The 26,902-nt window shown below is 41.0% G+C and overlaps 1 protein-coding gene and 2 pseudogenes across 1 annotated transcript; all 3 read right to left on the bottom strand.

Annotated features, from left to right (window-relative positions):
* Positions 1 to 11,941: 11,941 nt before the first annotated feature.
* On the bottom strand, positions 11,942 to 26,350 carry LOC148039331 (uncharacterized; annotated as a pseudogene).
* On the bottom strand, positions 13,802 to 14,533 carry LOC148039333 (secreted RxLR effector protein 161 pseudogene; annotated as a pseudogene).
* Positions 25,238 to 25,654, bottom strand: LOC148039332 (uncharacterized). The gene has a single exon (XM_087675557.1). The coding sequence runs from the start codon at positions 25,652 to 25,654 to the stop codon at positions 25,238 to 25,240; it is 417 nt and encodes a 138-aa protein (XP_087531683.1).
* Positions 26,351 to 26,902: the final 552 nt, after the last annotated feature.

Genomic DNA, 26,902 nt, shown 5'->3' with positions numbered 1-26,902 from the left:
GACTAGTGCCAGGTTTGGTATGAACATTTGATTTATCATTTTCATTGCGCATTGGGAGATATCCTTTTTCTCCCTCCCTCCCACCCTCCCTTATCCTGTTTACCAGACTAGTACCATGGTGTCTTTCCCGACAGATTGCCCTTCTATTGGGTGTTCCTATTGCAACAGATTGCCCTTCTATTGGGTGTTCCTATTGCGGCACGAACAGTCATCCCAGTGAAGACTGTTGACATCGACCTTTGCTCCCCATCCCACTAGAGTATATGCGTCTTCCACCAGGCACTGCTTGCACCACCTCTCTTTTCTGGGCCACAGAGATCGTTTTGCATCGGCTATCAGAGTATTATGCTCAAGGCAATAAGCCGCAACTGACGCGCACTAAGTCCTTTCGAGCACACGGAGGCTCTAAGACCTTACGAGGCGATAAGCCCTCCTGGAGACCACCTCACTGCGCGGAGGTTTTTCCCATCCACTTTCGGGTACAATGGTTTTCACGGCCCACATCTCCTCCACAGTCCACTCTCTTGAGAGCCCATGACTGCTTCCCACCCTTGGCTCATCTTGAGTCTTCATCTTCTCCACTCTCTTTTACTCAGGTTCGAGAGGCTATTTTTGGGTGCTTTTCGGCGTCTGCTTCCGAGCCTCAGATACCTTTTTCGGCACGACCGGCAGCACTTCCTTTGTCATCAAATGCTTCGGTGGCTCTACCACTATTACACCACAGCTGAGGCATGGAGGATTGCAGACCCAAACGCTTGCATGATCTTTGATGCCCTGAGGTGAGTTGGTGTGAGAGTGGCAGTCGTATCCAACTTTGATACTTGGTTTAGGCCTTCGATGAGTTCTTTGATACCACCTATAGCTGCGCAGCAGCGCAACTCACACACACACACACACACACACACACACTCACACATGTACACAGAGACGTACACGGAGAACATTTCCAACCCCTACTTTTGGTGCAGCAAGATGTTGAATATTTTTTATTTTGTATTCATTTTAAAAACACACTCATACAAACATGCGTTCAATGCCTTGAAGAAAGTGCATCACTAGGGTGCAATCTTTACATGCATCGTCTGTACTCAACTTGATGCAATGGACTTGAATAAGGTGTCAAAAGGTGTTTAAAATGTTTTGGAGCATCATCAATATGAATTTCTTGATTTGGAGAGCTTTTTGCTTTGCAAATAGATAGTTGGAAAATGGCATGGTGATGTTGCTCCAAGTTCTCCCTCATGAGCTTTGAAGACCTGCTTCATAGTGTTGCCGCACATGAAGGCCACCAACATTTTGATGGATTTCTATGGTCTTAACCTTCTTCCTTTCATTGAATTTGTGCTCACTTTCTTTTTTAGCAATCTCAGCATGGAATGACATGGTATGCAAGATTTTTGATGCCCTGAGGTGAGTTGGTGTGAGAGTGGCAGTCGTATCCAACTTTGATACTTGGTTTAGGCCTTCGATGAGTTCTTTGATACCACCTATAGCTGCGCAGCAGCGCAACTCACACACACACACACACACACACACACACACACACACACACACACACACACACACACACACACTCACACATGTACACAGAGACGTACACGGAGAACATTTCCAACCCCTACTTTTGGTGCAGCAAGATGTTGAATCTTTTTTATTTTGTATTCATTTTAAAAACACACTCATACAAACATGCGTTCAATGCCTTGAAGAAAGTGCATCACTAGGTTGCAATCTTTACATGCATCGTCTGTACTCAACTTGATGCAATGGACTTGAATAAGGTGTCAAAAGGTGTTTAAAATGTTTTGGAGCATCATCAATATGAATTTCTTGATTTGGAGAGCTTTTTGCTTTGCAAATAGATAGTTGGAAAATGGCATGGTGATGTTGCTCCAAGTTCTCCCTCATGAGCTTTGAAGACCTGCTTCATAGTGTTGCCGCACATGAAGGCCACCAACATTTTGATGGATTTCTATGGTCTTAACCTTCTTCCTTTCATTGAATTTGTGCTCACTTTCTTTTTTAGCAATCTCAGCATGGAATGACATGGTATGCCATTGAACGCATGTTTGTATGAGTGTGTTTTTAAAATGAATACAAAATAAAAAAGATTCAACATCTTGCTGCACCAAAAGTAGGGGTTGGAAATGTTCTCCGTGTACGTCTCTGTGTACATGTGTGAGTGAGTGTGTGTGTGTGTGTGTGTGTGTGTGTGTGTGTGTGTGTGTGTGTGTGTGTGTGTGTGTGTGTGTGTGTGTGTGTGTGTGTGTGTGTGTGTGTGTGTGTGTGTGTGTGTGTGTGTGTGTGTGTGTGTGTGTGTGTGTGTGTGTGTGTGTGTGTGTGTGTGTGTGTGTGTGTGTGTGTGTGTGTGTGTGTGTGTGTGTGTGTGTGTGTGTGTGTGTGTGTGTGTGTGTGTGTGTGTGTGTGTGTGTGTGTGTGTGTGTGTGTGTGTGTGTGTGTGTGTGTGTGTGTGTGTGTGTGTGTGTGTGTGTGTGTGTGTGTGTGTGTGTGTGTGTGTGTGTGTGTGTGTGTGTGTGTGTGTGTGTGTGTGTGTGTGTGTGTGTGTGTGTGTGTGTGTGTGTGTGTGTGTGTGTGTGTGTGTGTGTGTGTGTGTGTGTGTGTGTGTGTGTGTGTGTGTGTGTGTGTGTGTGTGTGTGTGTGTGTGTGTGTGTGTGTGTGTGTGTGTGTGTGTGTGTGTGTGTGTGTGTGTGTGTGTGTGTGTGTGTGTGTGTGTGTGTGTGTGTGTGTGTGTGTGTGTGTGTGTGTGTGTGTGTGTGTGTGTGTGTGTGTGTGTGTGTGTGTGTGTGTGAGTGAGTGAGTTGCGCTGCTGCGCAGCTATAGGTGGTATCAAAGAACTCATCGAAGGCCTAAACCAAGTATCAAAGTTGGATACGACTGCCACTCTCACACCAACTCACCTCAGGGCATCAAAGATCATGCAAGCGTTTGGGTCTGCAATCCTCCATGCCTCAGCTGTGGTGTAATAGTGGTAGAGCTCCTCCTAACATTTGATGACAAAGGAAGTACGTAGGATCATTGCATTCAGTGGCCTTCTCTATAATAAATTGCCGAAAGGGCCTAACATCATTTTCATATCTTAAGTGAGAGCAAGACCAAGTGCTGTAGAAAGTTGAGCTAAACCTCGCTACAGATTTAACCATGCATAGTTGACTTAATCTCATAAATGCAGACATGATTAGTGGGATTGAGTTAGAAATTGCAAGAAAATGAACCCATGGTCACCATGATTCCTGCACAATTGCTTTTTTTTTTTTCCATGAGCCCATACACTACTAACCCGTCAAAGTTTAGCTCTTGAATGTCTACATGTGTGCATGAGGGATTGAGAAATAGGGCATTGACATCAACATTGGCTCAACATTCTTTTTCAACATCAACTTTAGCATTGTATCTTTTCTCACACACCAGGTTCTTCTTTGATGCATTATTTGCAAGCATGATCTCTATTTTGCAGGGAATTTAGAGCAAGTTTGCTCTAAATTCAAGTTCTTGAATTGCATTATATGTATGTGATTGAGGTATAAACCACCAAAGTGCTTATAGCGATTGGTTTATAGTGGTATGTGATTGTGATAGGGTTACTTGTAGACATTGTGAGGGCCTTGCATGAGGTTTTGTGAAACTAGTGCGTGTCGAGTGTGGCGTAGGCACACATTGGTGGATAAGGTTGTTGGAGTATCCATCAAGCACCCCTCTAGCGGACAGATCTAGATGTATTTGACTATGGTTAGACATGTGAGTGCATACATGCAATTCTCACCATTGAGATATTGATTATGCATAGGTTTTGAGACAGTGTGTGATGCCGAGTGGACACAGTTGACAGACTCCATTATGTATAGGATAGTGACAATGATTTATATCAATTTTTGAGTTTGGTTTTTTAGGTTTTTGAGTCCATTTTACGAAGAAAACTCTGGCAAATTTTTTTTCTAGAGAACACAAAGATAGACTCAAACAATGACCAATGAGCTCAAAGCTCTTGTTTGGTGGTTTTCAGAGGTTTGTTTACAGGGAAGTGCTCCCAAATTTTTCACAGATATGGCAAAGACATCATAGATTACACAGATTGTTGGAGAGAAGTTGACAAAAGATAACTATAGTGTTTGGTCTTATCAAATAGAGAATTTTTTGTGAGGCAAAGGAGTATGGGAGCTGATCACAGGAGAAGATGTTTGCCCTATATTATTAGAGGAGAATTTGAGTGATGAAGACAAGAGATTATACAAGACATGGATTGAGAAGTCTTAAAAAGTACTACATTGGATTTCAATTTGTATCTTAGAGACACTAATTTCTCACATTAAGAAGGCACAGACACCAAAAGAATCATGGGATATAATACATAAGATTTATGGCACAAGCACGGAGGCAAAGAAGATGCAGTTAAAGCGGAGATTACATGACATTTGGAGAGGAAACATGACAATGCATGATTATGTGGTAGAGATCCGCCAAACAGCACAGAATCTAGCATTGATTCACTACCCGATAGATGATTCAAAATTGGTTTTAGCGACTTTGAATGGTTTAGGGCTACAATACAAATCTTTGGATACATTGGTTTTAGTGAGAGGTGTTATGCCAGATTTTGAAGAGCTCGTTGCATTGTGTATCACTGAAGAAGTTAATCTTGGATTAAATGCATCTGGCAGTGGCAGTTCCAATTTCATTAAGGTATTGTATCACAATCATGGACGTGGGATGCCATGTGGTGGTGGACACTAGTTTGGAAGAGATAGATTTGGTCAAAGTGGATCTCCCATCAATTATGGTAGGAGTTACAATTGTGGAGAGACTATGTTTAGAGGTAGGGGGAGATCATAAGATCATGGTGGCTAGTTTACACTGCAAAGAGATGGAAATTGCAATTATTGCAAAAGATATGGACACTTTGAAAGAGAGTGTTACTAGAAATAAAATGACTCACAAAGAGGTAGAGGCCATGGCAAGTCACAATATTCTCATTTTTATCAGCGTGGTGGTCAACATGGAAATCAAAGACAAGACAGAGGTGGTCATTTATTTGCCATGCAACAAGTATTGGACAATATGGCACAATCACCCAATGATAAGTGTTGGTATATTGATTTTGGTTGCACAAATCACATGACATGCAACGGCGAGTGGTTTCGTGAATGGAATTTGATAAAGCAAGAAGAATATGTAGCTATTGGCAATAACACTTTACATTCAATTACACATGTCAGCAATGTTCCATTGAAGTTGGATTTAGGTGAATAAAATACATTGGGAAGTGTTTTGCATGTGTCAACTATCTCAAAGAGTTTAGTTTTTGTTGGTCAAATGGTGGATCAAAACATGGAAGTGAAGTTTAATAAATATGGTTGTTTCATCCATGACTACTCACAGAGTTGTACATGCAAATTACTTGGCAAAGGCAAGAAAGTTGGCAAATTGTTTGTGCTGGATGCAGGTGAGCCCGGGAACGAATGCATATCGGGCTACCTCAGCGCTTGTGTGCACTCACCCGCTAGGTCACTCAAAGCAAATAAATGGGGGCACCACCTTGTTTTAGGCTGAACAAGGAACCACAAAACAAGTAAAAAACCTAATGCTATACCTAATGAGGGGGAACCTAATGCTGCAAATTAAGTCTTAGAGCTAGAATTACAGAATGCTAGAATCTTTCTTGTGTAGAATTACAACTTTGCAAGGATTGTTTGATATAGGGATACTAACCTTATTATGCAAGCATGAAAGGACACAATTTTGTTAATTAGAATAGAAGCCTACGGGTAATACTATCAATAACTATTCACAACTTACAAAGATGAAACCCTCAATTGGATCCTAGGGGATGCAATGTGCTAATGTCACTTGCCATAGACACGATTGAATCAACACCACAATAATTAAAAGATTCCTATGTGCAATAATAATCACAATGTTTGGCTTCTGCATAGGGATGCATATGTGAGCTTGCAAGCAAAGAAACTCTCAAAACTTGTGAAAAGAGGAGTAGTATTATGCAGCCACAATCAAATGAAATTGACAGCAAAAACCCTGCAAGGATTAGGATTACAAGAGGATCAAATTGCTTTGCAAGATTGATTAATCCTAGGTGCATGCATGGAGTAGCAACATTTTGTAAATTGAACAAGAACCTGGGAACTAAGAAAAATAGCCAAGCACATTCACCCCTTGCAAATCAAATGGGAGTATGGTTGCTAGGGATGGAGTGTGCTAAAAATTCTTCTGCCATAGGAGGAAACCAAATCAATTAGGTTGCATAAGAAAGGAAAGATTATTGGAAACCTTCACTACACAATCACCAACCAAAATCACTTAATTCTTGCACACCGGTTCATGTGCTAATTCAAAATAGAATTAAGCTTCCAACACATGAGATAAAGGGAATAAACTAGCACAACAAACTCAGATGGAATTATAAGAAGAATCCTGCAAGATTAGAATCACAACACAAATACCATTGCAATCAAGAGTGCACACCAAAGCTAATCACTTCCACAGCTGATAATGACATTACCATGATACAATTTGCCAAACGAGGGAAAGAATGGTGTGATTCCGTCAACACAGGGAGAGCAAAAAGGGATCCTCTCCTCCACCAACTTATCAAACAATATGGCAACACTAGATTGGACAGGCTCGCAACTGGCGACACGGGAAGGGCACAAACTAGCACAGGCAATAAGCTTCTCACTCAAGCTCTCTTGATTGGCTTGCTAGCTCTCACCAGCTCTTGCAAATGAAGGGGGGATAGGGCTCCTTATATAGGGCCAAAATGATTACATTAGCCAATTTTTGTGAGTAGGATGGCTAATCCTTGCTTAGGAATCAATACATAAGGGGGGAGAGAGAAGAAATAGGCTCTAATTAGGCCAATTAATTGCCAATTAGAGAAACCTTGCTTAGCCACCACTTCATCTCGGTTGTTGATTTACCATCCCAATGCTCATTATTTGCTGCAATAAGGACTACCACTGGGAAGAGGATGGATGGGAGGTTTGATTTATCCAAATTTAAAAATAGGTGCTTAGTTAAATAAAATAGAGAAAATGGGAGGAAATATGGAGAGGGAGAGCTCTCTGTTAGAGCTATGGAAGCTCAAGTTGATCTTTTGATCTTTTAGAGTAGTGTGTGTGTGTGTGTGAATGAGAGGGGAGTGAAGGTGCTCAAATGAGCCAAAAGGGAGAGTATTATTTGATTTTTGATTTTTTCTAAGGTCTAAAGGGATGGGGTAGTAGAATTATTAAAGGGGGTATAGGACAGGCTAAAATCAAAAATAAAGGGAATAATTGAAGTAATATAGAGCTTTTCTAGCCATGCAAAGGAAAGGCCAAAGGGGCTTATGACAAGGTGTAAGGGAGTGGGCTCACTTGTAAGAGGGTGCATGGGGGTGTCATGATGCTTACCACCTTCCATCCATGAAGTGGACCAATCTTTCTCAGCCATGGTGGAAACTATTTTTATTTTCTTGAGATATTTGGCTAACTTGGAGAAAAAGGCACGGAGGTGACCAAGTGTGCATTGAAGAGGGGGGGGGGGGTATGATTATGCTTTTTGCTTAGCCTTGAGCTAGCTAGAGAGAGAGAGTGTGTCCACTTTTGCCAAAAGGAAGAGAGAGAGGGAGGAACTCGCATGACGCCTCTTGGTGGGCCCCTGTAGCTTGGCTTGTTGACTTTGTGAGCTTTGGGGTTAGCCCCCTCTTCTATGGGCAAGGGCACATGGCCTATGTGTCTTAAATGAGCTCCCAAGGAGTGCTTTCCATGGGTCAAGTCCTCTTTCTTAGCATGTATGCCATGGTCTCCAATTCTATGGGTTATTGACACCTAATGGCCAGCCTCCATTCAATGTCCAAGGGCCATGCCCATGTGCATGTATCCATTCATCCTTTTAAGGGTTGCTTCATGTGCTCCTCTTGGAGATAGAACCCTTCCATTTTCCTAGTCCCATAGCTAACCAAGAGTAAGCTTATTACTTAGGATAATATCTAAGATTAATTAAAGCATAGCTGATATAATTAATAGGTAATATGTACATAAAGCTTCAATTAAGGCAATAGGAGGGGGAATCAAAACCTTGGGTCATTAGCCCTCCCCCAGATGCAAGAGGCATTCATGCCTCTTACTCTAATCCTTTTGTGATGCAATCTTCTCCTTGTAACCTACTTGTGCACTCATCCTTTCTACTAATGGAAAGATGGTCCATTGTTGTGCTTGGGTCACAAAGAAAAGTGTCTATGCATGGCCATGTAATTGGCCCTATATTCATGCTTGAAATGTAGGGAACATGCTGTGCAAGAGATGGGTCTTGGGCAATCACTCCCAAGGGCTTGTTGTTGTCGAGGTCTTGTTGTGCCACATCCGCTTGGTCTTCCAGAACTTGTGAGAAGTATGGCTTAAGTTGCCATCCATTTACCCTTGTCCTGTGCAAATCTCTGGAAGCATCCATGAGCTGGTAGCTCCCATTGTCAAAATTCTCTACCACTTTGAATGGCCCTTCCCAGTGTGGCACAAACCTATCATTCTTATTGTAATCAAACCTATTGTTGTAGCACAGAACGAGTGATCCTTTAGTGATGTTCTTTGGTGCTAAATTGGCATTGAACTTGCTCTTTCTCTCCTCAACTTGCTTAGCATAATGCTCCATTGCATCTTCCCTACTTAATGCTAGCCTCTCCAAATCTAAGAGGCATTGCTTCAACATCTCTTTTCCCTTTTTTTTGAGATTGCAGTAACACCTTCAGGCTAGATAGCTTGACCTCTATAGGCAGTAGTTCTTCCTTACCATGCACTAAGTGAAATGGGGTAAAACCTAGAGATGCTTTAAAAGACGTGCGGTATGCCCAAAGTGTAGCATTTAGGTGCTTATCCCATTGCTATGTCTTGTTCCTCACATGCTTGGAAATAATCTTGTAGATCATGCCATTTACCTTCTCTACTAACCCATTGCACTGTGGATAGTATGGCATGGAGTGCTTGTGCTTGACGCCCAATTTGATCATCAGTTCCTTCACTAAATCTCCCCTAAATCCAGGCCCTCTATCAGAAATGATTCCAAGGGGTATACCAAACTTGCAGCAGATATTGTTGAATACGAACTTGGCCACATCTTTAGCAGTGATCCTACTTGTTGGTGTTGCTTCTGCCCATCTTGTCATGTAATCAACTCCCACTATGATGTACTCCTTACCGGCAGCAGTCCTTGGCAATGGCCCAATGGCATCAATGCCCCATTTTTCAAACGGCCCAAAAGAAGTAATCAGCTGCTGGGGGCCATAAGTGAGTCGTCTAGGCCCTGTGCGCTGACAAGCATCACATGTTTTGCACCAAAAATGTGCATCCCTCTACAAAGATGGCCACACAAAGCCTGCCTGGAAAACTTTCTTGCAGGTAAGCTCATGAGCAAAGTGCCCACCACAAACATCATTATGACATGAACAGAGGATTTGGTGAATGTCCTCCTTGGAAGGGACCTTGCAAAGCACTTGGTCCTTCCCCGTGCAGAAAAGATCCCCACCAATGAGTCAGTATCTCACTGCCTTCCTTGCAAGCCATCTTCTCTCTCCTTTTGTGGAATGTGGCGGTGGTTCTCTTGTCTCTAGGAAGCATAACACATCTTGGAGAGACTCCATCCCTTGCAGCTTTGATTCTTGGAGCTTGACAGCTCCCACTATAACCTCTCTCAAACACTCATTGGCTAGGGCATCTGCTTCTTGATTCTTAGCCCTCCCCACATAGTGGACTTGACAATGCTTGATTCTTCTTAGCAAACCCTTTACCTCTCAAAGCTTGGCGGCAAGCTTATCACTTTTGCAAGACCAAATCCCTTGAACTTGTTTAACAATTAGCATTGAATCCCCATATACATTAAGTCAATTGACCTCATTAGAGACACACCATTCTAGCCTTGCAATCAAAGTTGCATACTTTGCTTCATTACTAGAGGAGACGTTGAGCAGAACCATGCCTCTCTTCATCACCTTCTTCTTCAAAGGATTGAATAAGACAATCCCAGCTACTGCTCTTCCCTCCCTTCTCTTATAGGCACCATCAAAATAAAGAGCAAAAACCTGCTCTATTTCTTTAAGCGGCGGAGGTGGTAGGGACGGTGAACTCTTTGACTCCTTCTCCTTCTTTTCTTTGAATTAGTGGGTCAGGATGTTGGCTAAAGCTGCCCGTGTAGACTCTTCCACCATAACCGTATAATCAAGTTCTTCTCTATTTCTTTGAGCAGCGGAGGTGGCAGGAGCGGTGAACTCTTTGACTCCTTCTTCTCCTTCTTTTCTCTAAATTGGTGGGTCAGGATGTGGGCTAAAGCTGCCCATGTAGACTCTTCCCCCATAACCATATAATCAAATTCTTGCAACTACACAATCCATTTGGAGATCCTAGCAGAGACATCCATGTGCTGCAAAACATGTGGGAAGGTGTCTTCTATGGTAATGATTACAAAATGTTGTGACAAAAGATAGGCTCGGAACCTCTGAGTAGCAAACATAAGTGCTAGAAATATCTTTTCCACAACAGTGTAAGCCTTTTCTATTGGCTTCATCACTCGGCTAGCAAAGTAAACTAGTCGCATCAAAAGAGTCTTTGGATCCTTTTGCAAAAGAATAGCCCCTACAGAGTCAGATCCCACACTCGAATTGACAAAGAAGGGCTGATCCCATAGGGGGGGGGAGGAGAGTGGGAAGAGAACTTAACACCCTCTTGACCTCCCGGAAAGATTCTTCACCCTCGTTACCCTAGACTAAGGTAGGTGTATTGGTAAGGTGCTGTAAAGGAAGTGCTAATTGGGAGAGTTGATGAATGAACCTACCAAAGTATCTCACCTTCTAAATGAATGAAGTGAGCTCCTTGACTATGGTTGGTGAGGAAAGTGATAAGAGTGCACTAACCTTAGAAGGATCGACTTGTATACCAGCTGCAGACACTACATGCCCCAACAAGGTGACCTGTGTTTCCTCAATGTGGCACTTTGCCATATTCAGCTGCCCATCCATTTGTGCAAGCCTACTCAAGCCTTCATCTACCCTCACTAAGTGCAAGACCCATGAACTATAGATACAGAAATCATCAATATATACCCTAATGGATTTCCCAAAATAGGGCTGAAATACCAAATTCATGAACCTTTGGAATGTGGCTAGAGCTTTGGTGAGACCAAATGGCATCACCCTGTAAGCAAAACACCCCCATGGCATAATGAAAGTGGTCTTCTTCTGGTCCTCCTTGGCAATGCTAATTTGGAAGTAACCCAAATAGCCATCACACACCGTATACCTTTCATGACCAGCTAACTTGTTTAGGATCTCATCTTGGAAAGGAAGAGGAAAGTGATCCCTCTTTGTCGCCGCATTCAGAGGCATATAGTCAACACAAACTTGCCATTTGCCATTCTTTTTTGGAGTCACCACCACCGGGGATACCCACTCCGAATCCTCCATTGGATAGATGAAACCGGCTTGAATCAACTTCTTTACTTCAGTCAGTAGGGCTTCTTACTGGATTCTTCCAAGACGTCGTAGCTTTTGGGCCACAGGCTTCTGATTGGGCTTTAAATTGATCTAATATTCCACCACCATGACTCCTGAAATCTCACAATAATTAAAAATAAATAGAGATGGGTGCCTCCTTAACATAACCTTGAACTCCTCCTTCTTTGTGGCTGAGAGATCCTTGGCCAACATCTTTTCTAGATCCTCATCCTTCAACTCCTTTTGAGGGCTCTCACCACCATCTTTACTGGGTTCCTTTAAGGTGATCCCACAAACTTCAAGTGAACTATCACATTTACTGCTATCCTGACTGGTATCCTCACTTTCATATGAAGAGCTCCCCCGGCTTGATTCACTTTCCTCTGATGTTTCTACCTCTAAACATTCCTGTCTCCCACTCTTCATGCTATACACCACCACTTCCCCTAGTTTCTATCCTGGGGGCTTAAGAACTAAGGTCCCTTTCTCCCAATCCTGCTTAGCATTCATTGCAATCAACCATGGCCTACCCAAGATGACAGGATAGCCCTCCCCCTGTGCTGGTATTACATACATGTCTGTTGCTACTTTTACCCCACACACGGTGATTTTAGTCCCTTTATAGACTCCAACACATTTGACTGATACATTATTTGCCATTTTAGCTTTAAACTCAGATTTCCCTTGTACCTCTAGACCCAAATGGTGCATCATCTTCTCACTCATTACACTGACTTGTGCTCTGCCATCTATATACATGTTGTGAATCCTTTGGCCCTTAATATAGGCCTCAAGAACGGGCAATACATCCTCTTCTTGCTTAGCCCCTAAGACTCCCATTATCTTTGATGTGCGTGTGCTTACCATTTTGGACCGTTGTCGCCACATTTTAGGAGACAGGTGAAGAAGCTGAGGCCATGTAAGTTTAGGCCCTTGGCTACAAACGTCTTCTACCAGGTCATAGGGTTCCTCTTTTGAGCCAAGCAAAAAGTATTTAATGGTGATTTTCCTTTGTGTGCTTGCTCTTTTCTTTCTCTTCTTCTTTGATGTGCCTTCTTCTTTGATCTCCATGCTTGCTAAAGGCCCCGTCACCTCTTCACTAACTCGTGCTTTCTTTGTTCTTGACCTCTCAACTAGCATCACTTCGGGCTCTTTCACCCTCTCTTTACCCTTGGCTTCTAGGTGGATCACATTTATTGCTCTTTCACCAGTTTCTTTAGGCAATGGTGGAATTTCAGCTATTGCCTATGGTGGACGCCTTAAGATTTGTGGCTGCTCAACTGGTGGTGATTGTGGTTGAACAGGGGCTTGGGGTCTATCTCTGGGCGGAGTCACTTGTCTTCTTGGTCCTCTTCCTTGTCCACTCCCAAAATATCTCCTTGGGTGGGGGCAAAAGTACATACCATGTCCATCCTCCCCATAGTTCTAGCAAGTGTGCTCTTGTCTTCGTGCTGAAGGCCTTTGCAAAGGTTGTGCTTCTTTCATTCTCTCTTTGTTGCGGGGTGGGGGTTGCACTCTTGGACCTCGCACAAGATTGATAGAGAGGTCATCCAATTGGGCAATCATCTTTTGGAGTAACTCTAGGTGCGGGTCCTCCGGAATGTTGGGAATCACCGGAAGTGGCAGCAGTGGCTGCTCGTTAACGAGAGGTTGATGTTCTCTTATGGCCAAGTTGGCTTGGAACTGCAACTTGCAGTCCTTTGCCTTAGCCCATTGCTTGGCTTCATCAAAGTTCTCCGGGAACTTCCCTCTTACTTTCTCCTGCAAAACCAAAGATAACCCTGCCAAAAACCTCTCTTTTTGCAAAAAGTTAGGTCCCTTTTCTCCCTCTGGTAGACTAGCTTCCCACTCAGCCCAAAACTTTAGGAACTGGGCCTCGTAGGCTGAATAGGATCCTATGGCATCTTGTTGCAAATAGATCAACTTCTGCTAGAGCCTCTCAAGGTTGTTGTCAGTGACATGCTTTGCTAAAAAGGTTTCTTTGAGTGTGTCCCAATCCCCCTATTGGAGTAGGGTTGCAAAAACACGCACACACTCAACACAGAAAAGCTTGGAGAAGAAGCTCAGTAGCACTCAATGTAGAATGTATTGCTCAAGTGCAAAATACAAAGATAAGATGAACCCTTAGGGTTTTAGGCGTATATACAAGCCAGGGGAAAAAACCTCCTAAAGATTGAAAAAGTGCCCCGATGGTCCTAAGTGTGTTCACACTCACCACTACCTATATATGGTAACAATTCCCCCTTGGAAGTGATGAGGTGAACATGAGCTGGCACATAAAGTAGAGGGAAGTGCCATCCCTATGGACTGTAATCAATCCACAAAGGGGAGCAAGCCCAAAGCTTTGCGAAAAGCTTCAAACTTCTCACAAGACAATGCCTTTGTGAAGAGATCTGCAAGGTTGTCCTGTGTTGGCACATAAGCCAAACCGATCTCTCCTGCTGAGAGTCTCTCCTTGACATAATGATAATGCACCTCAATGTGCTTTGTGCGAGCATGAAAAATTGGGTTCCTTGCAACTGCCAATGCGCTCTGACTATCAGTGAAGATGGTGGTAGGAGAATCTTGTCCAACATCCAAATCAGCCATAAGGCGTTTGAGCCAAACACACTCAACCGTAGCTGTGAATGTTGCCCTATACTCAGCTTCACAACTAGAAGTGGCCACAATAGGCTGCTTCTTGCTTAACCATGATATGCATGAGCTGTCGAGCATGAAACAAAAGCCACTGGTAGACACGCGGGTGTCATAGCAACCAGCCCAATCTGAGTCAAAAAAAGCATGTAAATTTGGTGGCAAAGAACCCCCCTTGGGATAAAACAACCCAAGATGAATAGTGCTCTGTAAGTAGCAAAAGATACGCTTAACTGCCTGCCAATGCTTAGACTCTGGGCTATGCATAAATCTGCTCACTTGTGAGATTGCAAATTGAATATCTGGCCTTTTTATGCATACATAAATAAGGCACCCAACAACCTGCTGATAGAGGGTGACATCAAACAGATCTCCAGCATCATGAAGTCTGAGCTTCAAACTTGTCTCCATGGGAGTAGCAATAGGTTTGCAGTATTCAAGGCTAAACCTCCTCAACAATGTCTCTACATATTGTGTTTGATACAATGAAATCCCCCCATCACATTGCTTGAATTGAATACCCAAATAATGATGCAAGAGTCCCAAATCAAACATCTCAAATGATGCATTCAAATCAGCCTTAAACTCTGAAATATGCATCTCATTAGGACCTGTGAGCAACATGTCATCGACGTAAAGAACAATGGCAAGGAATAGATTACCTTGCCATTTGACATACAAGGTACTCTCTGTTGGACTATTCTGAAAACCAAGTGCAGTTAAATGTGCATGAATTTTCTCATACCATGCACGAGGTGCTTGCTTTAAACCATACAAAGCCTTGTGTAACCTGCACACCTTGTTTTCTTCATCGTTTTGCACAAAACCACAAGGTTGCATTACATAAACTTCTTCATGTAAGTCCCCATTCAGAAATGCAGTCTTAATGTCCAACTGATGAACATTCCAGCCATTGTAAGCTGCCAAAGCACATATGCTACAAATGGTAGTCATACGACAAGTGGGAGCAATGGTCTTCTCAAAATCAATTCCTTTCTCCTGAGCATAACCTTTTGCCACAAGCCTAGCCTTGTAGCGATCAACGCTACCATTAGGCTTACGTTTCAGCTTATACACCCACTTTTTCCCAATTTCTTTCTTACCAACAGGTAATCAACCAGCAACCATGTGTCATTCTTCATAATAGCATCATACTCAATCTGCATGGCAGCCAACCAATTCTTTGAATTTTGTGCCTCATTAAATGTGACAGGTTCCTCTTCTTCGCACAGACTAGAAACAGCTAAAGCATAACAATTTGACGCATAAGAAACATGCTGAGAACCTGAACGAGTGTGACTAGACATTGGTGCATTAAGTTTGCTGTCACGCAAAGTCTGCACTAGCCATTTTGGCATATTTCTAGCCTGCGTATTTTTAGCCATGTCATAAAAAATTGCATCTTGTAAATCTGCATCAGAAATGGGCTGATCTGTGACATCATTAGAAACCTGCATAGGCTGAACATGTGCCTCAGTAGAATCAGCATTTGAAGTCCCACCTGCAAAGAGAGGCAACAACGTATCACATACATCCCATGAGCTAACACTTGTCTCTTTGGTACATGATAGCAAAGGCTGAACTACATCTTCCATGTGAGGGCCATGCCAAGGGTGGTAATACCTATCTCTCATAGGATTCAATCATTATCTTCCTCTTCTGGGAAAATCTAGCCAAGCCTATCCAAATAAGGAATCGGCCCTTCCATGGCTAACATCCCTAGGAGGACAAAACCAATCCTATCTAAGACTTGGCTATTCCATACGTTGGCATCCCTCCCACTTGGGTCCGACACCAAGATGAATCTCTTACTTATCTTAAAATGCCAGCCCAAGGGGGTTCCAGATCGTATCTCTCACGATCCCTCTGATGCTTCGCACCAGCACAAGCCTTTCATTCTTCTTGAACTAAACCATTTACAAAGTCATCAGTTTAAGAGTGTACTTAACCATCCCAGGGCCTAACTGGGGGAAGTACTCAAGTTTTCCTCCTTGGTTCATGGTATCCTGAAGAGCTCCCCGAGAGTCCTGCTTCAATGATACTTTCCCCTAAGAGGAGTGAATGTTACCTTTGTACTAATCGTAGTTCCCGTTTGTTTTCCCCACTCCGTTCCCTCTCTCGTTTAATTAATCTTCTTTACTTAAAGACAATTAAGGGAAAAGGGAAAGGGGGTTTATTAATCCGGCCAACAACAACGACCCTCCGGATCCACCCACCCACCGGACCTTTGTGCAACGGATGACCCTGCCCGAAGTAGTACTAAAATACTACAAACAGAGGCAGACATAAGGCAATGGAAAACAGCATACAAACTGTTGTACCTTCGGCCAAGGCTGCCCGTATGGTAGTCCCCACCATAATATAAAGTTTTAATTCATTATTCCCATATAGATAATAAATACATCTAGTTTTCATAACTAGACAAGCAGCACATAACCAAGATCATCCTCATCAGGTCTTGATCTTGGGTTCCGAGTCTCAAGGTTTCACCTCAGACTGGCTCCAATTACACAAAGTTCTTAGCTTTAAGTGTGGGAAAGGCTTGATTTCTAATTAAATAACATTCATTTCATTGATTTCCATAATATTCCAAGGAGGAGTGATCCGATGGACGATCAATAGGATGACCAAGGTTCCTAACCTTTCCAAGTCATTTATTTTTCCCAAACAAGAGAGTACAAGGTTCCTTTTTTTAATCACATCTTCCACCCTTAAGCTGTAAGTCCAAGCCAAGGACGATCGACTTCCCGACCACATAATCAATTAGACGGGAATACCACATCCCCAAGAATGGAGTAATCTCTCCGCCAATGTTGGCATCAAGTCTACCTCAATCAGACTGTTTTTCCAACCACTTCTATGAGCTCCCCGCTCATATTGAGGTTTTATCAAGACTATGTATCCCTTTCCCAGTACCCTCGTTGGTCTTGATCAAAGATGATACTCTAGGGAAAGCCTGCATTGGCATCCTTAGCCAATTACAGAAGCTGGCTATAAATAATAGTAGCCCCCCATTTAGGAGATAATCAGCCATATGATTCCATTTGGAAATGGCCTTGAAGCTCTAGCAAACTTCCAATCAATTTAAACAAATACTAGGGTTAACCTATGTGATGCTAGTCATCCTATTCCATCCTCCTTGGTAAGCCTTTTATTTCTAAGCTAACCCTTAGAATACAAATCAAACCATTTATATCATAGGTTTCGGAGTTTCAAAGGTTTTATCCCATGTAGTTCAAGTTTAACCCATTCGTAAACCCGTGAATGCTCAAGATAATTGCACTCAAGGTACAGTAGGTGTAAGTAGACCTAAGGGCAAACTCCCAGGTGTACCCTTCATAACCCTTGAGGCCCCATCCCCGTAACTTGAACTCCCTCACAAACAAACTTGAAAGACATGTCATAACATTGCTTTGCATTTCAATTCATTGCATACTCATTCATTTCAATAAATTAATTTGTTGCATTAAGTTCATTAAGATACTTACTTGTTAATGTTTCTTTTAATCCAGGTTTAGGTTTTGTTGAATGACTTGTAGCTCCCTTGTTTTGACTAACAAATTCCTTTTTAAATTTGATACCAAAACCATAATCGCTAGTTAGTGTTTTACTTTTAATTAAATTGGGTTTGGGGTTACCATAAGCTTATCCAAACTTACCATAATCAATGTTAGTTTGTGGACAAGAGAAGAAGATCCATTCATCAAGATGAGTTTATGGTTATATGCATTAATCTTTCTTGAGTTACCTTACCATTTTCTTCCAGGTTTCCCATACCATATTCCTTTAATTCCTAAGAGGTGATTATCATAAGGAAGATCCGGGGTAACCAACATTGGAACCAAAGGGGTCTATTAATAATTTATGATTATTCCAAACCTTGATTTAAAGGGTTATTTATGGTCCAATGTCCTAAAGATACCCACCCTTAAGAGTCTCAAGAGTGCAATATAAAGCTTTTCCTAAGTTTCTTAGTTTGTTTAAGGTTTATTAATTATTCTTTTGATTTTCTTATGATCCCTTTGCTATTTGTCCTTGAAGTTAGGTTAGCTTTGCTCTTAATTTACTTATCCTTATTTCAAATAGTGATTAGTCTTACCCTTAACATGAATTAGGAATAGGGATTAAGGTATTGCTTTGGTTTAGAACCTTATGTATTATATTTCAAAAGCACCCCTTTTATTTATCTTTAGTGAGGTGACTTCCTTTAATTGTTACTTGATCTAGATGGTGATTACTAAGGATTAGGTTGGGGTTAACCCTTTAGCCTTTAGTGTTTCCAAGCTTCAAGTCATAGCATTTAGTCAAAGGTTTAATTTATGGACCAATCTTTACACCTATTGATCCTTAGAGTAACTCAAGGAATTGTTTATCTTAGCCTAATTTGTCATTCTTAGAGTCCCTTGTTTCTTAACTTCAAGCTAAATTATTTCATTGATTTGATTGTGTGTCCTAATTTCCAATAATGAATTTAGCTTTAAACCTAAATTGACTTATGGAAGTATTACAAGTCTTCTTTATTTTTAGATAAAGCCTAGGTTATTTTGGATTCAAGAGTGCCATATTTTTAGAGCTTTAAGTGTTTTAATCCCTTATTCACATTAACTAGAAGAGGTTTACCAAGACAATTTGTGATAACCTCTTAATCAACTTCAAAGACAAGGCTTGGGTTCAAAAAGGTTTTACTTCAATTCATCTTTATTTTCCTTGCTTCATTAGTGTAAGTCAAGGACTATTTCCTTGATTTAGATTAGCACTTAGAGTTATCTTTGGTTCACTTTATCATTAAAATTTAAACATCTTTGAGGATTCTTTGAGTGTATGAACTTAATTGAATTTATAAAATTTGCTAGATTGGAAGGATTGCCAAAACAATTTTGCATATTTCTTGTTTATGTTAAAGATTACTCTTAAGGTGATTTAAAAGACTCAAGAGTAGCTATCATGTTTTAATTTATCTTTCAAATTAATGTTTTTGATTTCATTAAGATTTTCCATCCTTTAACTACAAGAAAGACTATACATGGCTTCTTTAGTGACAATATTTATTTAAGATTTTACCTTTTTGATTTATACTTAAAGAGTATAGATCTAAGTACACATTCACTTGGTTACCATGCTCAAGTGCTCCCTTGGTGTAAGGGAGACACTCTTATTTCTTACTCAATGTCTTTAGACTTAATCAACTTCAAGTGTTTAAGTGAGTGGCCTACTTTATATGCATTTCAAAGACTTTAATATCCACTTCAAAAAGTATAAGCCTTAGGGCTAACTTATTGCCTCAATTTGGGGGCCCATCATATATACAACACCATAGAGGGAGAGGTTGTAGGCCTTATGGCCCCCCCTCTACTCCTCCTTCACTTGAATTTCACTTATTTAAAAACTTTAAAAATCATAATAAAGACCACTATATGCCCTAATGTGTCTATAGTGTCATTCTTAAGGGAAAAGGGAGTATGCCTATTTCACATGTCATTTTACTTTCATCACTTTACATTTTCAAAGGATACAAGAGTTTATCTACTTCATAAGATGATTTATTTTACCATCAACTCTTAAATACATAAACACACATTGAATCATACAAGAATCATCACATTTAAGAGAGAACTTTCAAAAGTATCTACCCTTCTTAGGATTTCTTTAATTAAGGTGGATTCCCAAGTTCCTTTAGCTTAGGTTAATCTTATGATTATGTGTTCATAAAGAGAGTTTATTATTGGTTTCCTTGGTTCCATTCCTTCTTCCTAAATGATTATCCTAAAGTAGTAGCATAACCCTCTTCAATTATGTATGAAGCTTAGAGTTAAATCCCATTAATTATCACTTTGTTAATACTCTAACAATGTCCATTCTTTGTCTTTAGGTTTCATTTAGGTTTATGGGGTTTCCATTATAATTTAAACAAGAAGGTTTTTAGTGTCTAGTCACTACTTTATGGACCATACCTTAAAATTAGTCTTATTTTCACATCCATGACCCGTTTTTATAGCTTTTTGGCTCTATGGATACCTAATACACCTAAGTAGGTACACATAGCACTTATAATTACCCCATAAAACACTTTCTTTCCTCAATCTAAAGCCTTATACATTGCTGTAATTTTTCTGCACCTTTCTAAAAAAAATTTGCCATAGTTTACCCGCTTTAGGAGCTACTTCCCATATTTTAAAGCCTCTTTAGGGCTTGAGGGCTTAATGGACTCATGCATGTGAACCATAAAAATATTTTTTCATGAATAAAAAGACATTAAAACAAACCATGGGACTAAGTCCTTATTTCCCATTAAACACTTCTTATTTGGTTCATGTACATAAACAAGCATTCCCTTTTTGGTTGACCATAAAGAAAAGAATTCCACAAGACTTAAGATAAACTTTTTGCTCTCATGGAAAGACTCATATAATCATACTTGATCACTTAAAGACACACATACTTTCCTCTTTCCTAGTCTTTGAAGGAATAGGATAAGAAGAAGGAGTTGCCCCTTTCTCCTCCTTCCTTTCAAGAGACTTAAGGAAGCATTGAGGATTCCAAAACTCTTCTTTGTTATGCCATACTTAATCACCACATAACAAATCTTTCATTGCATAAGCATGACATCTTTGAAAGAAACATAAAACAATTACCTTGATGAGAGTCCTTCTTCCTCCTAAGAGGGGGGGATGAGTAGAGAGATTCTAGAAGAGGATATGGATGAGCCCTTCCTCCAAAGAGACCTTCTTCTCCTCCTTGCCTTCAAGGTGCACTTGAAGCTTGGTGATGGCCTTCCTTCTTCAAAAATAATGACTATTTCTAGTCCCCAAAGTGCTAGAGAGAGGTGAGAAAGGTAGAGGAAGAGAGGGTTGCAAAGGAAGTGAGTTGAGGGGGGTTTATGACAAAAGCGCAGAGATGGTTTGAGCTTGGATTTGTGCTCTAAAAGTGATTCAAAACATGGAATATCTTGAGGGCAAAGCTTCTCTAGGAGGTCAAGAAGCTTCCTGCAAAAGATGAGCAAGTTTGGGGGTTATGTGTTCAAGCTTTCCATTAAAGCTTCAGTGAGGAAGATGATGGTGAACAAGCTCACAATAGGCAAGGGCAAGACTTGTGGGTTCATGGGAAGGACAAGAGAAGCAATGCTAAGCACCCAATGCAAGGAAAATGGCCAAAACTAGCAAGAGGGGGGTTGCATCAAAAATGTGCATTTTTGGGGTTGGGGAGGAATGGCCATAGCTGCAAGCAAGGGGTGATTGGAGAGCTCTAATCAAGGCCCAAGGGTGGCCCAAGGAATGGGGAAGGAGCCCCTACAAGCTTGGTTTGAGAGGTGGTGTATGTGTGTGTGTGTGTGTGTGTGTGTGTGTGTGTGAGTGAGAAGCTTCAACTCAAGCAAGCTTCCATGAAAGCTTTGAGGAGCTCACTCACAAGATATAGCAAAGCATGGTGGTCCACAAAGAAAAGGGAAGGCATTGCTAGTAAATCATGCTGAAACTTCTTCACCACAAACATCATTGCCAATCCTTCCCTCTCAATGATAGAATAGTTTATCTTGATGTCCATGAGCTAGCAGCTAGCAAACCTCACTAGGTACCCTAATTTGTACTTTGCTAGGTTTGCACAACACTGCTCCCATCGAAAATTTTGAGATTTCAACATGTAAATGGAAGTTTATATTCCAATCTAGAACTCATAGAATCATTGTTGTGGTTAAATCCTTTTTTAGTATATCATAAGAACATCGGCATTCTTTGGTCCACTCAAAAATGATCAACAACTTGTACATAGATAAGGTGGTTAGTGTATATTCAGCAAAAATTGTCAATAATATCTAACGTGGCTGAGGAAGCATTGAACTCCCTTATAGCTTATTGGTGGTAGTAATTTGATAACGACTCTGACTTTTGAGAATTGGTTGCAATGTCATTATATGATACTACATGCCCTAAAATGCATCCATATTTGACCTAGAACTAGCACTTTAAGGGGTTCAAAGAGAGACCATTCAAAGACTTCTCTAAGCTTTTTCACATATTCTACTTGGTTAATGTGTACACAAATATCATCCATGAATAGTTCCAACCATTTTCAAAGCATGTCTTTAAAAATTGTGCAGAGTAACTATTGAAAACTGATAGGAGTGTTGGTTAGCCCAAAGGGCATTACAATTACAATGTATGTGAACACTCACCATTCAATAGAAAAAGTTGTTTTGTGCCTATCATTTGGATAAACTTGCACCTAGTTATAACCTAAAAATTAATGAAGAAAGTTGTATCTTTCCTTTCTTGCAACTCTTTCCAACATGTGCTCGATATACGGAAATGGATAATTGTCTTCATTTGTTGCTACTTGACTTTTTGTAACTTATGCTGCGCACTCTAATTTTTTTGTTTTATTCATCACGATGACAATGGGGGAAAACAAGTTTGTTTGCTTGATCATGTAGATAAATCCAGCATTTAGAAGGTTGTCAATTTTCTCCTTAACTACGTTAGTGTTTTTAGGATTCATTTCATAAGGATGTTGTTTAACTAGATCACATCCAACACTATGGGAATATTATGGGTGGCAATGTTAGCCTCTATTCCCTTAAGTTCCTCAAGTGAGTAGACAAATAGAACTCTCACAAAAGAGACACACAAAATTAGTCTCCTCATCCTCAATCACGTCATTAGCAATGAAAATGGATCAAGTTTTGTCACCCTCTATGGCTAAAACAATCTCTTTGACTTTGACTAGTGGACCTTCAATAGGCTTGCTATTTTTCCCTTCTCGTTTAAATGAGTTACAATAGCCTCTTTTTACTCATAGAGACCTCTTTTTATAAAAGGAAGATGAGTTGCATGCATGTAGCCCCCATTCCCACTCTTCTAAGCTATTTTTCACTATTTGTGTGTGTATGACTAGCTTGTGCTGCGGGTTTTTCGGTGTATTCTATTCCGGAATTATTCTAGAGTCCTAATAGCTTATTTGAACTTCAATTGAATCATTCTCATACCCCACGGTCACTTATTTAAACTCAAACTTACGTTTGAATCGCTTTCAAAAATTTTACTCTATAGAAGGCGGGAACTTGTTCTGCGGGAATAGTGCTTCACAGATTTTGATCCTTATACTTGTATTTAGCTTATAATTTTGCCCCACACTTTATTTAAGTTGCCAAGGGGCCTAAGAGCATCCTCTTTTCCAGGGGATGGCTCTTACATTCCACAAACACAACATCTTGACTAATCAAGATACATTTTGACTGTGGATGATACAACCTATAACCTTTACTTTCTGAGCTGTAACCAACAAAGATACATCTCATAGCATTATTATCCAATTTTTTACATTGTTGCACATGCACTAAAGCATAGGCAAGGCAACCAAAGACATGCAAGTGACCAATAGATGGCTTCCTGCCATGCCATGCCTCATATGGAGTAATGGACTGCAATGCTTTTGTGGGACACCTGTTTAGGATGTATGCTGCGCACATGACAGCCTCAAGCCAAAAACCATTTGGTAACAACTGGCTCTTAGCCATACATCTTGCCATTTCCATCAAGGATCTATTTTTCCTCTCTGAAACACCATTTTGTTGTGGTTTATATGGCACTGTAAACTGATGTTGTATCCCAAGACTAGCCAAAAATGCATCAAAATCTTTTGACATGTACTCCCCCCCTCGATTTGAATGGAGGGTGCCCAGAGTACAATCACATACAATCAAATACATTCTCAGCCATAAGCACAAACATTTTAAAGCACATAAATACTTCGGACTTGGCCTTCAATGGGTACACCCATGCATGCCGAGAAAAATCATCTATAAAAGTCACGAAGTAGAGAAAAATCCCAAATGATGGTGTCTGCATTGGGCCGCAGACATCACTATGCACAAGTTGTAAATTTTTGTTAGCTCTTACTTGACCATCCTTAGGAAATGAGGAACGCTACATTTTTCCCAATATGCATCCCTCACATACATGTTTAGATGGTGTTTCCAATTTAGGCAAAGAAGACACCATCTCAGATTTCTGTAGGCGTAATAAACTAGCAAAGTTAAGATGCCCAAAACATGCATGCCACAATTTTGCATCTACTACTGCCTGTAAATCCACAATAGCACATGCTACATCTTTCACACTACTGCCATAAGTATTCAACTTATAAAGTCCATGGCATAAAGAACCAGATGCAATAATACTATCACCATTTGAAAGGTCATGAACTGTACATCTGTCATCCACAAACTTAACAACCAAGCCAATCTTGGCCAGTGCAGAAATTGACAGCAAGTTCTTTTTGATCCCTGGGACATATAATACATCTGACAGTGTAAAAGTGCTACCATCTGCAGCAATGAGCACAATCTGTCCAACTCCCTGCACTGGATAAGAGGAGTCATTTGCACAAGACACTGAATTCCCTGTAGGGGCTGAATGAAGAGAAGTAAAGAAATTGCGCTGAGAGGTAATATGTTTGGTAGCACCACTATCAAAATATCACACATACATATCAACAACTGCCATGCATGCATCCTCAAGGGTCATAACTGCATTGCACAGTAAAGGCCCAATTTGAATCCTGCACTACATTTGCTCACTCTGGAGTAGATGGAGTCGTATCCTGTACAGCCATACCGGCTTTCTTCTTTTTAGCCTCTTTTGCAACTAACTTCTGACAATTCTTGATTATGTGATCTGAAGCTTTATAGTACTTGCAAAACATTTTTTGCTTGCCTGCCTTCTTCTCATCCTTGTCTTCGTTCTTGGATTGCGTAGGGTTAGCAGATTTTTGCTTACCAGCCATAGACGGCGGACCTGTTTTGCCTTTCCCCTTTTGACTAGCCATAAAAGCCTAATCTGCCACACGCATAATATTCTTGTTTTGCTTGGACTGATCTTCTTGCAGCAAAACGGAAACCAACTCTTCAAATGATAGGGCATTTGGATTGCCTTTCATCATCAACTGAAGAGTAGAAGCAAAACTCTGATAGGAGTCCGAGAGGCCATTCAAAACATACTGCACAAGTGTACTGTCTTGCAAAACCTCACCAACAGCTATTAATTGCTCCTTGAGATCTTTCACTTTTGTCAAGAAATTGTCCATTGAGTCACCTTCATTCATGTGCTCACTCTCCAACTGTTTTCAGAGGTAAGCGACACGTGCCTCATTCCTTGCTTGATACAAGGTAGCAAGGGTATCCCAAGCCTCTTTAGTTGTCTTACATGAGCAAATGTGTGGGATGATAGTGTGCTTGATAGACAGAGCAAGTAATGCATGCGCCTGCGCATCTCTGCCATCCCAACGAATTTGCTCAGCAATAGGTGGTGGTGGTGGTGGAACAGAACATGCAAGCAAACTAGTCCCTGCAACATCCTCAACTGCTCCTGCATCATCAGTTGATGTTCCAGCCACAATAGGATGTACATCATATCCCTGCACAATGTTCCAGAAGCCCTTTGCAACTAGTACATGGCGTATCGTGTATGCCCATAATGGATAATTGGTGCCATCCAATTTATCCTCAATAGCCAACATGCAGAAAACATCATTATCAGCCATTTTTATGGTTTGAATAGATTAAAAAATGTTGACTGTAAAGATAGGAAAACCTGCACACAAATACCCTGTGCACTGTAGCATAGTACAGAATGACTGTAGAAGACCTATTCTGCAAAACCTGTCACAGTTGGATTTTTTGCAAAAAAGGACGAAATAGGCTGTGCAGTCGTACTTGAACTGTAGATGCTCGTGAAAGGGTGTCTGAATCTGAGTTTGTGAAGCAACGGGTGCTGGTGATGGCGCCAAGGAAGCTCTTGCTTGCTCTGATACCAATTGTTGGAGTAGGGTTGCGAAAACATGCACACACTCGACACAAAAAAGCTTGGAGAAGAAGCTCAATAGCACTCAATGCAGAATGTATTGCTCAAGTGCAAAATACAAAGATAAGATGAACCCTTAGGGTTTTAGGTGTATATACAAGCCGAGGGAAAAAACCTCCTAAAGAGGGAAAAAGTGCCCCTGACGGTCCTAAGTGTGTTCACACTCACCACTACCTATATGTGGTAACACCCCCTTCTTGGCCACAAGCAGCCCTTGAAACCAGATTTTAGCTTCATCCTTCAACACTAGATGAAAATCTCTAAGCTTAACCTCATTTTCATCTCGCCCAAAGGCAAGGAGTGCCATCTCTAAGTCATCTAGGAAGTGGCTAGCATTCTCGTGCTTTCTCCCGTAAAAGTTGGGAAAGTCCAACATGGTGAAATGTTGAAATTTTCTCTCTCTAAACCCCTCTAGATTAGCACAAAAATAAGCACATCCAAGGAAACCTGATAGTGAACCCACGGTAAGATGAACGATGCTACCAAAGCATGAATAGCTGCAAGTATAGCCTCCCCAAAAAGCCTTCTCAATGTCGCTTGAAAGCAAAGCTTGGTGCACACAAAGATATGGATGGTCTGATGTGCGAACGGGTTAAACGACCACAAAATGTCCCTAGCACTCATAACAAGATATACACATACACATCAAATGAGTTTTCATACATCATAAAAGGTAAGATAACTGGGTGAGATGCGTCCAAAACCTCACTCAAAGCAGTTGGACCAAATAGAAAAACAATTCTATGCATAAAATGAACTTTCCTGCTTACAATTACCCAAACATTAATGTGTTGAGTCAAATGAAACTGGTTAAAAACCGGGCTGTTTGGGGGCCTTGATTGTTCATAACAAACTAATGATGAAAAATACAAAAGGAATCAAGTATAAAGCTGACTCAAGAATGCCCAACGGGGAAGAAAGGGAAACC

The sequence above is a fragment of the Lygodium microphyllum genome, chromosome 3 (assembly GCF_053477565.2).
Source record: "Lygodium microphyllum isolate KBCC chromosome 3, Lygodium_microphyllum_v1.1.10, whole genome shotgun sequence".
NCBI lineage: Eukaryota > Viridiplantae > Streptophyta > Polypodiopsida > Schizaeales > Lygodiaceae > Lygodium > Lygodium microphyllum.
Note: the sequence above shows the minus strand (reverse complement) of the source record. Positions and strands in the feature narration are given on the sequence as shown.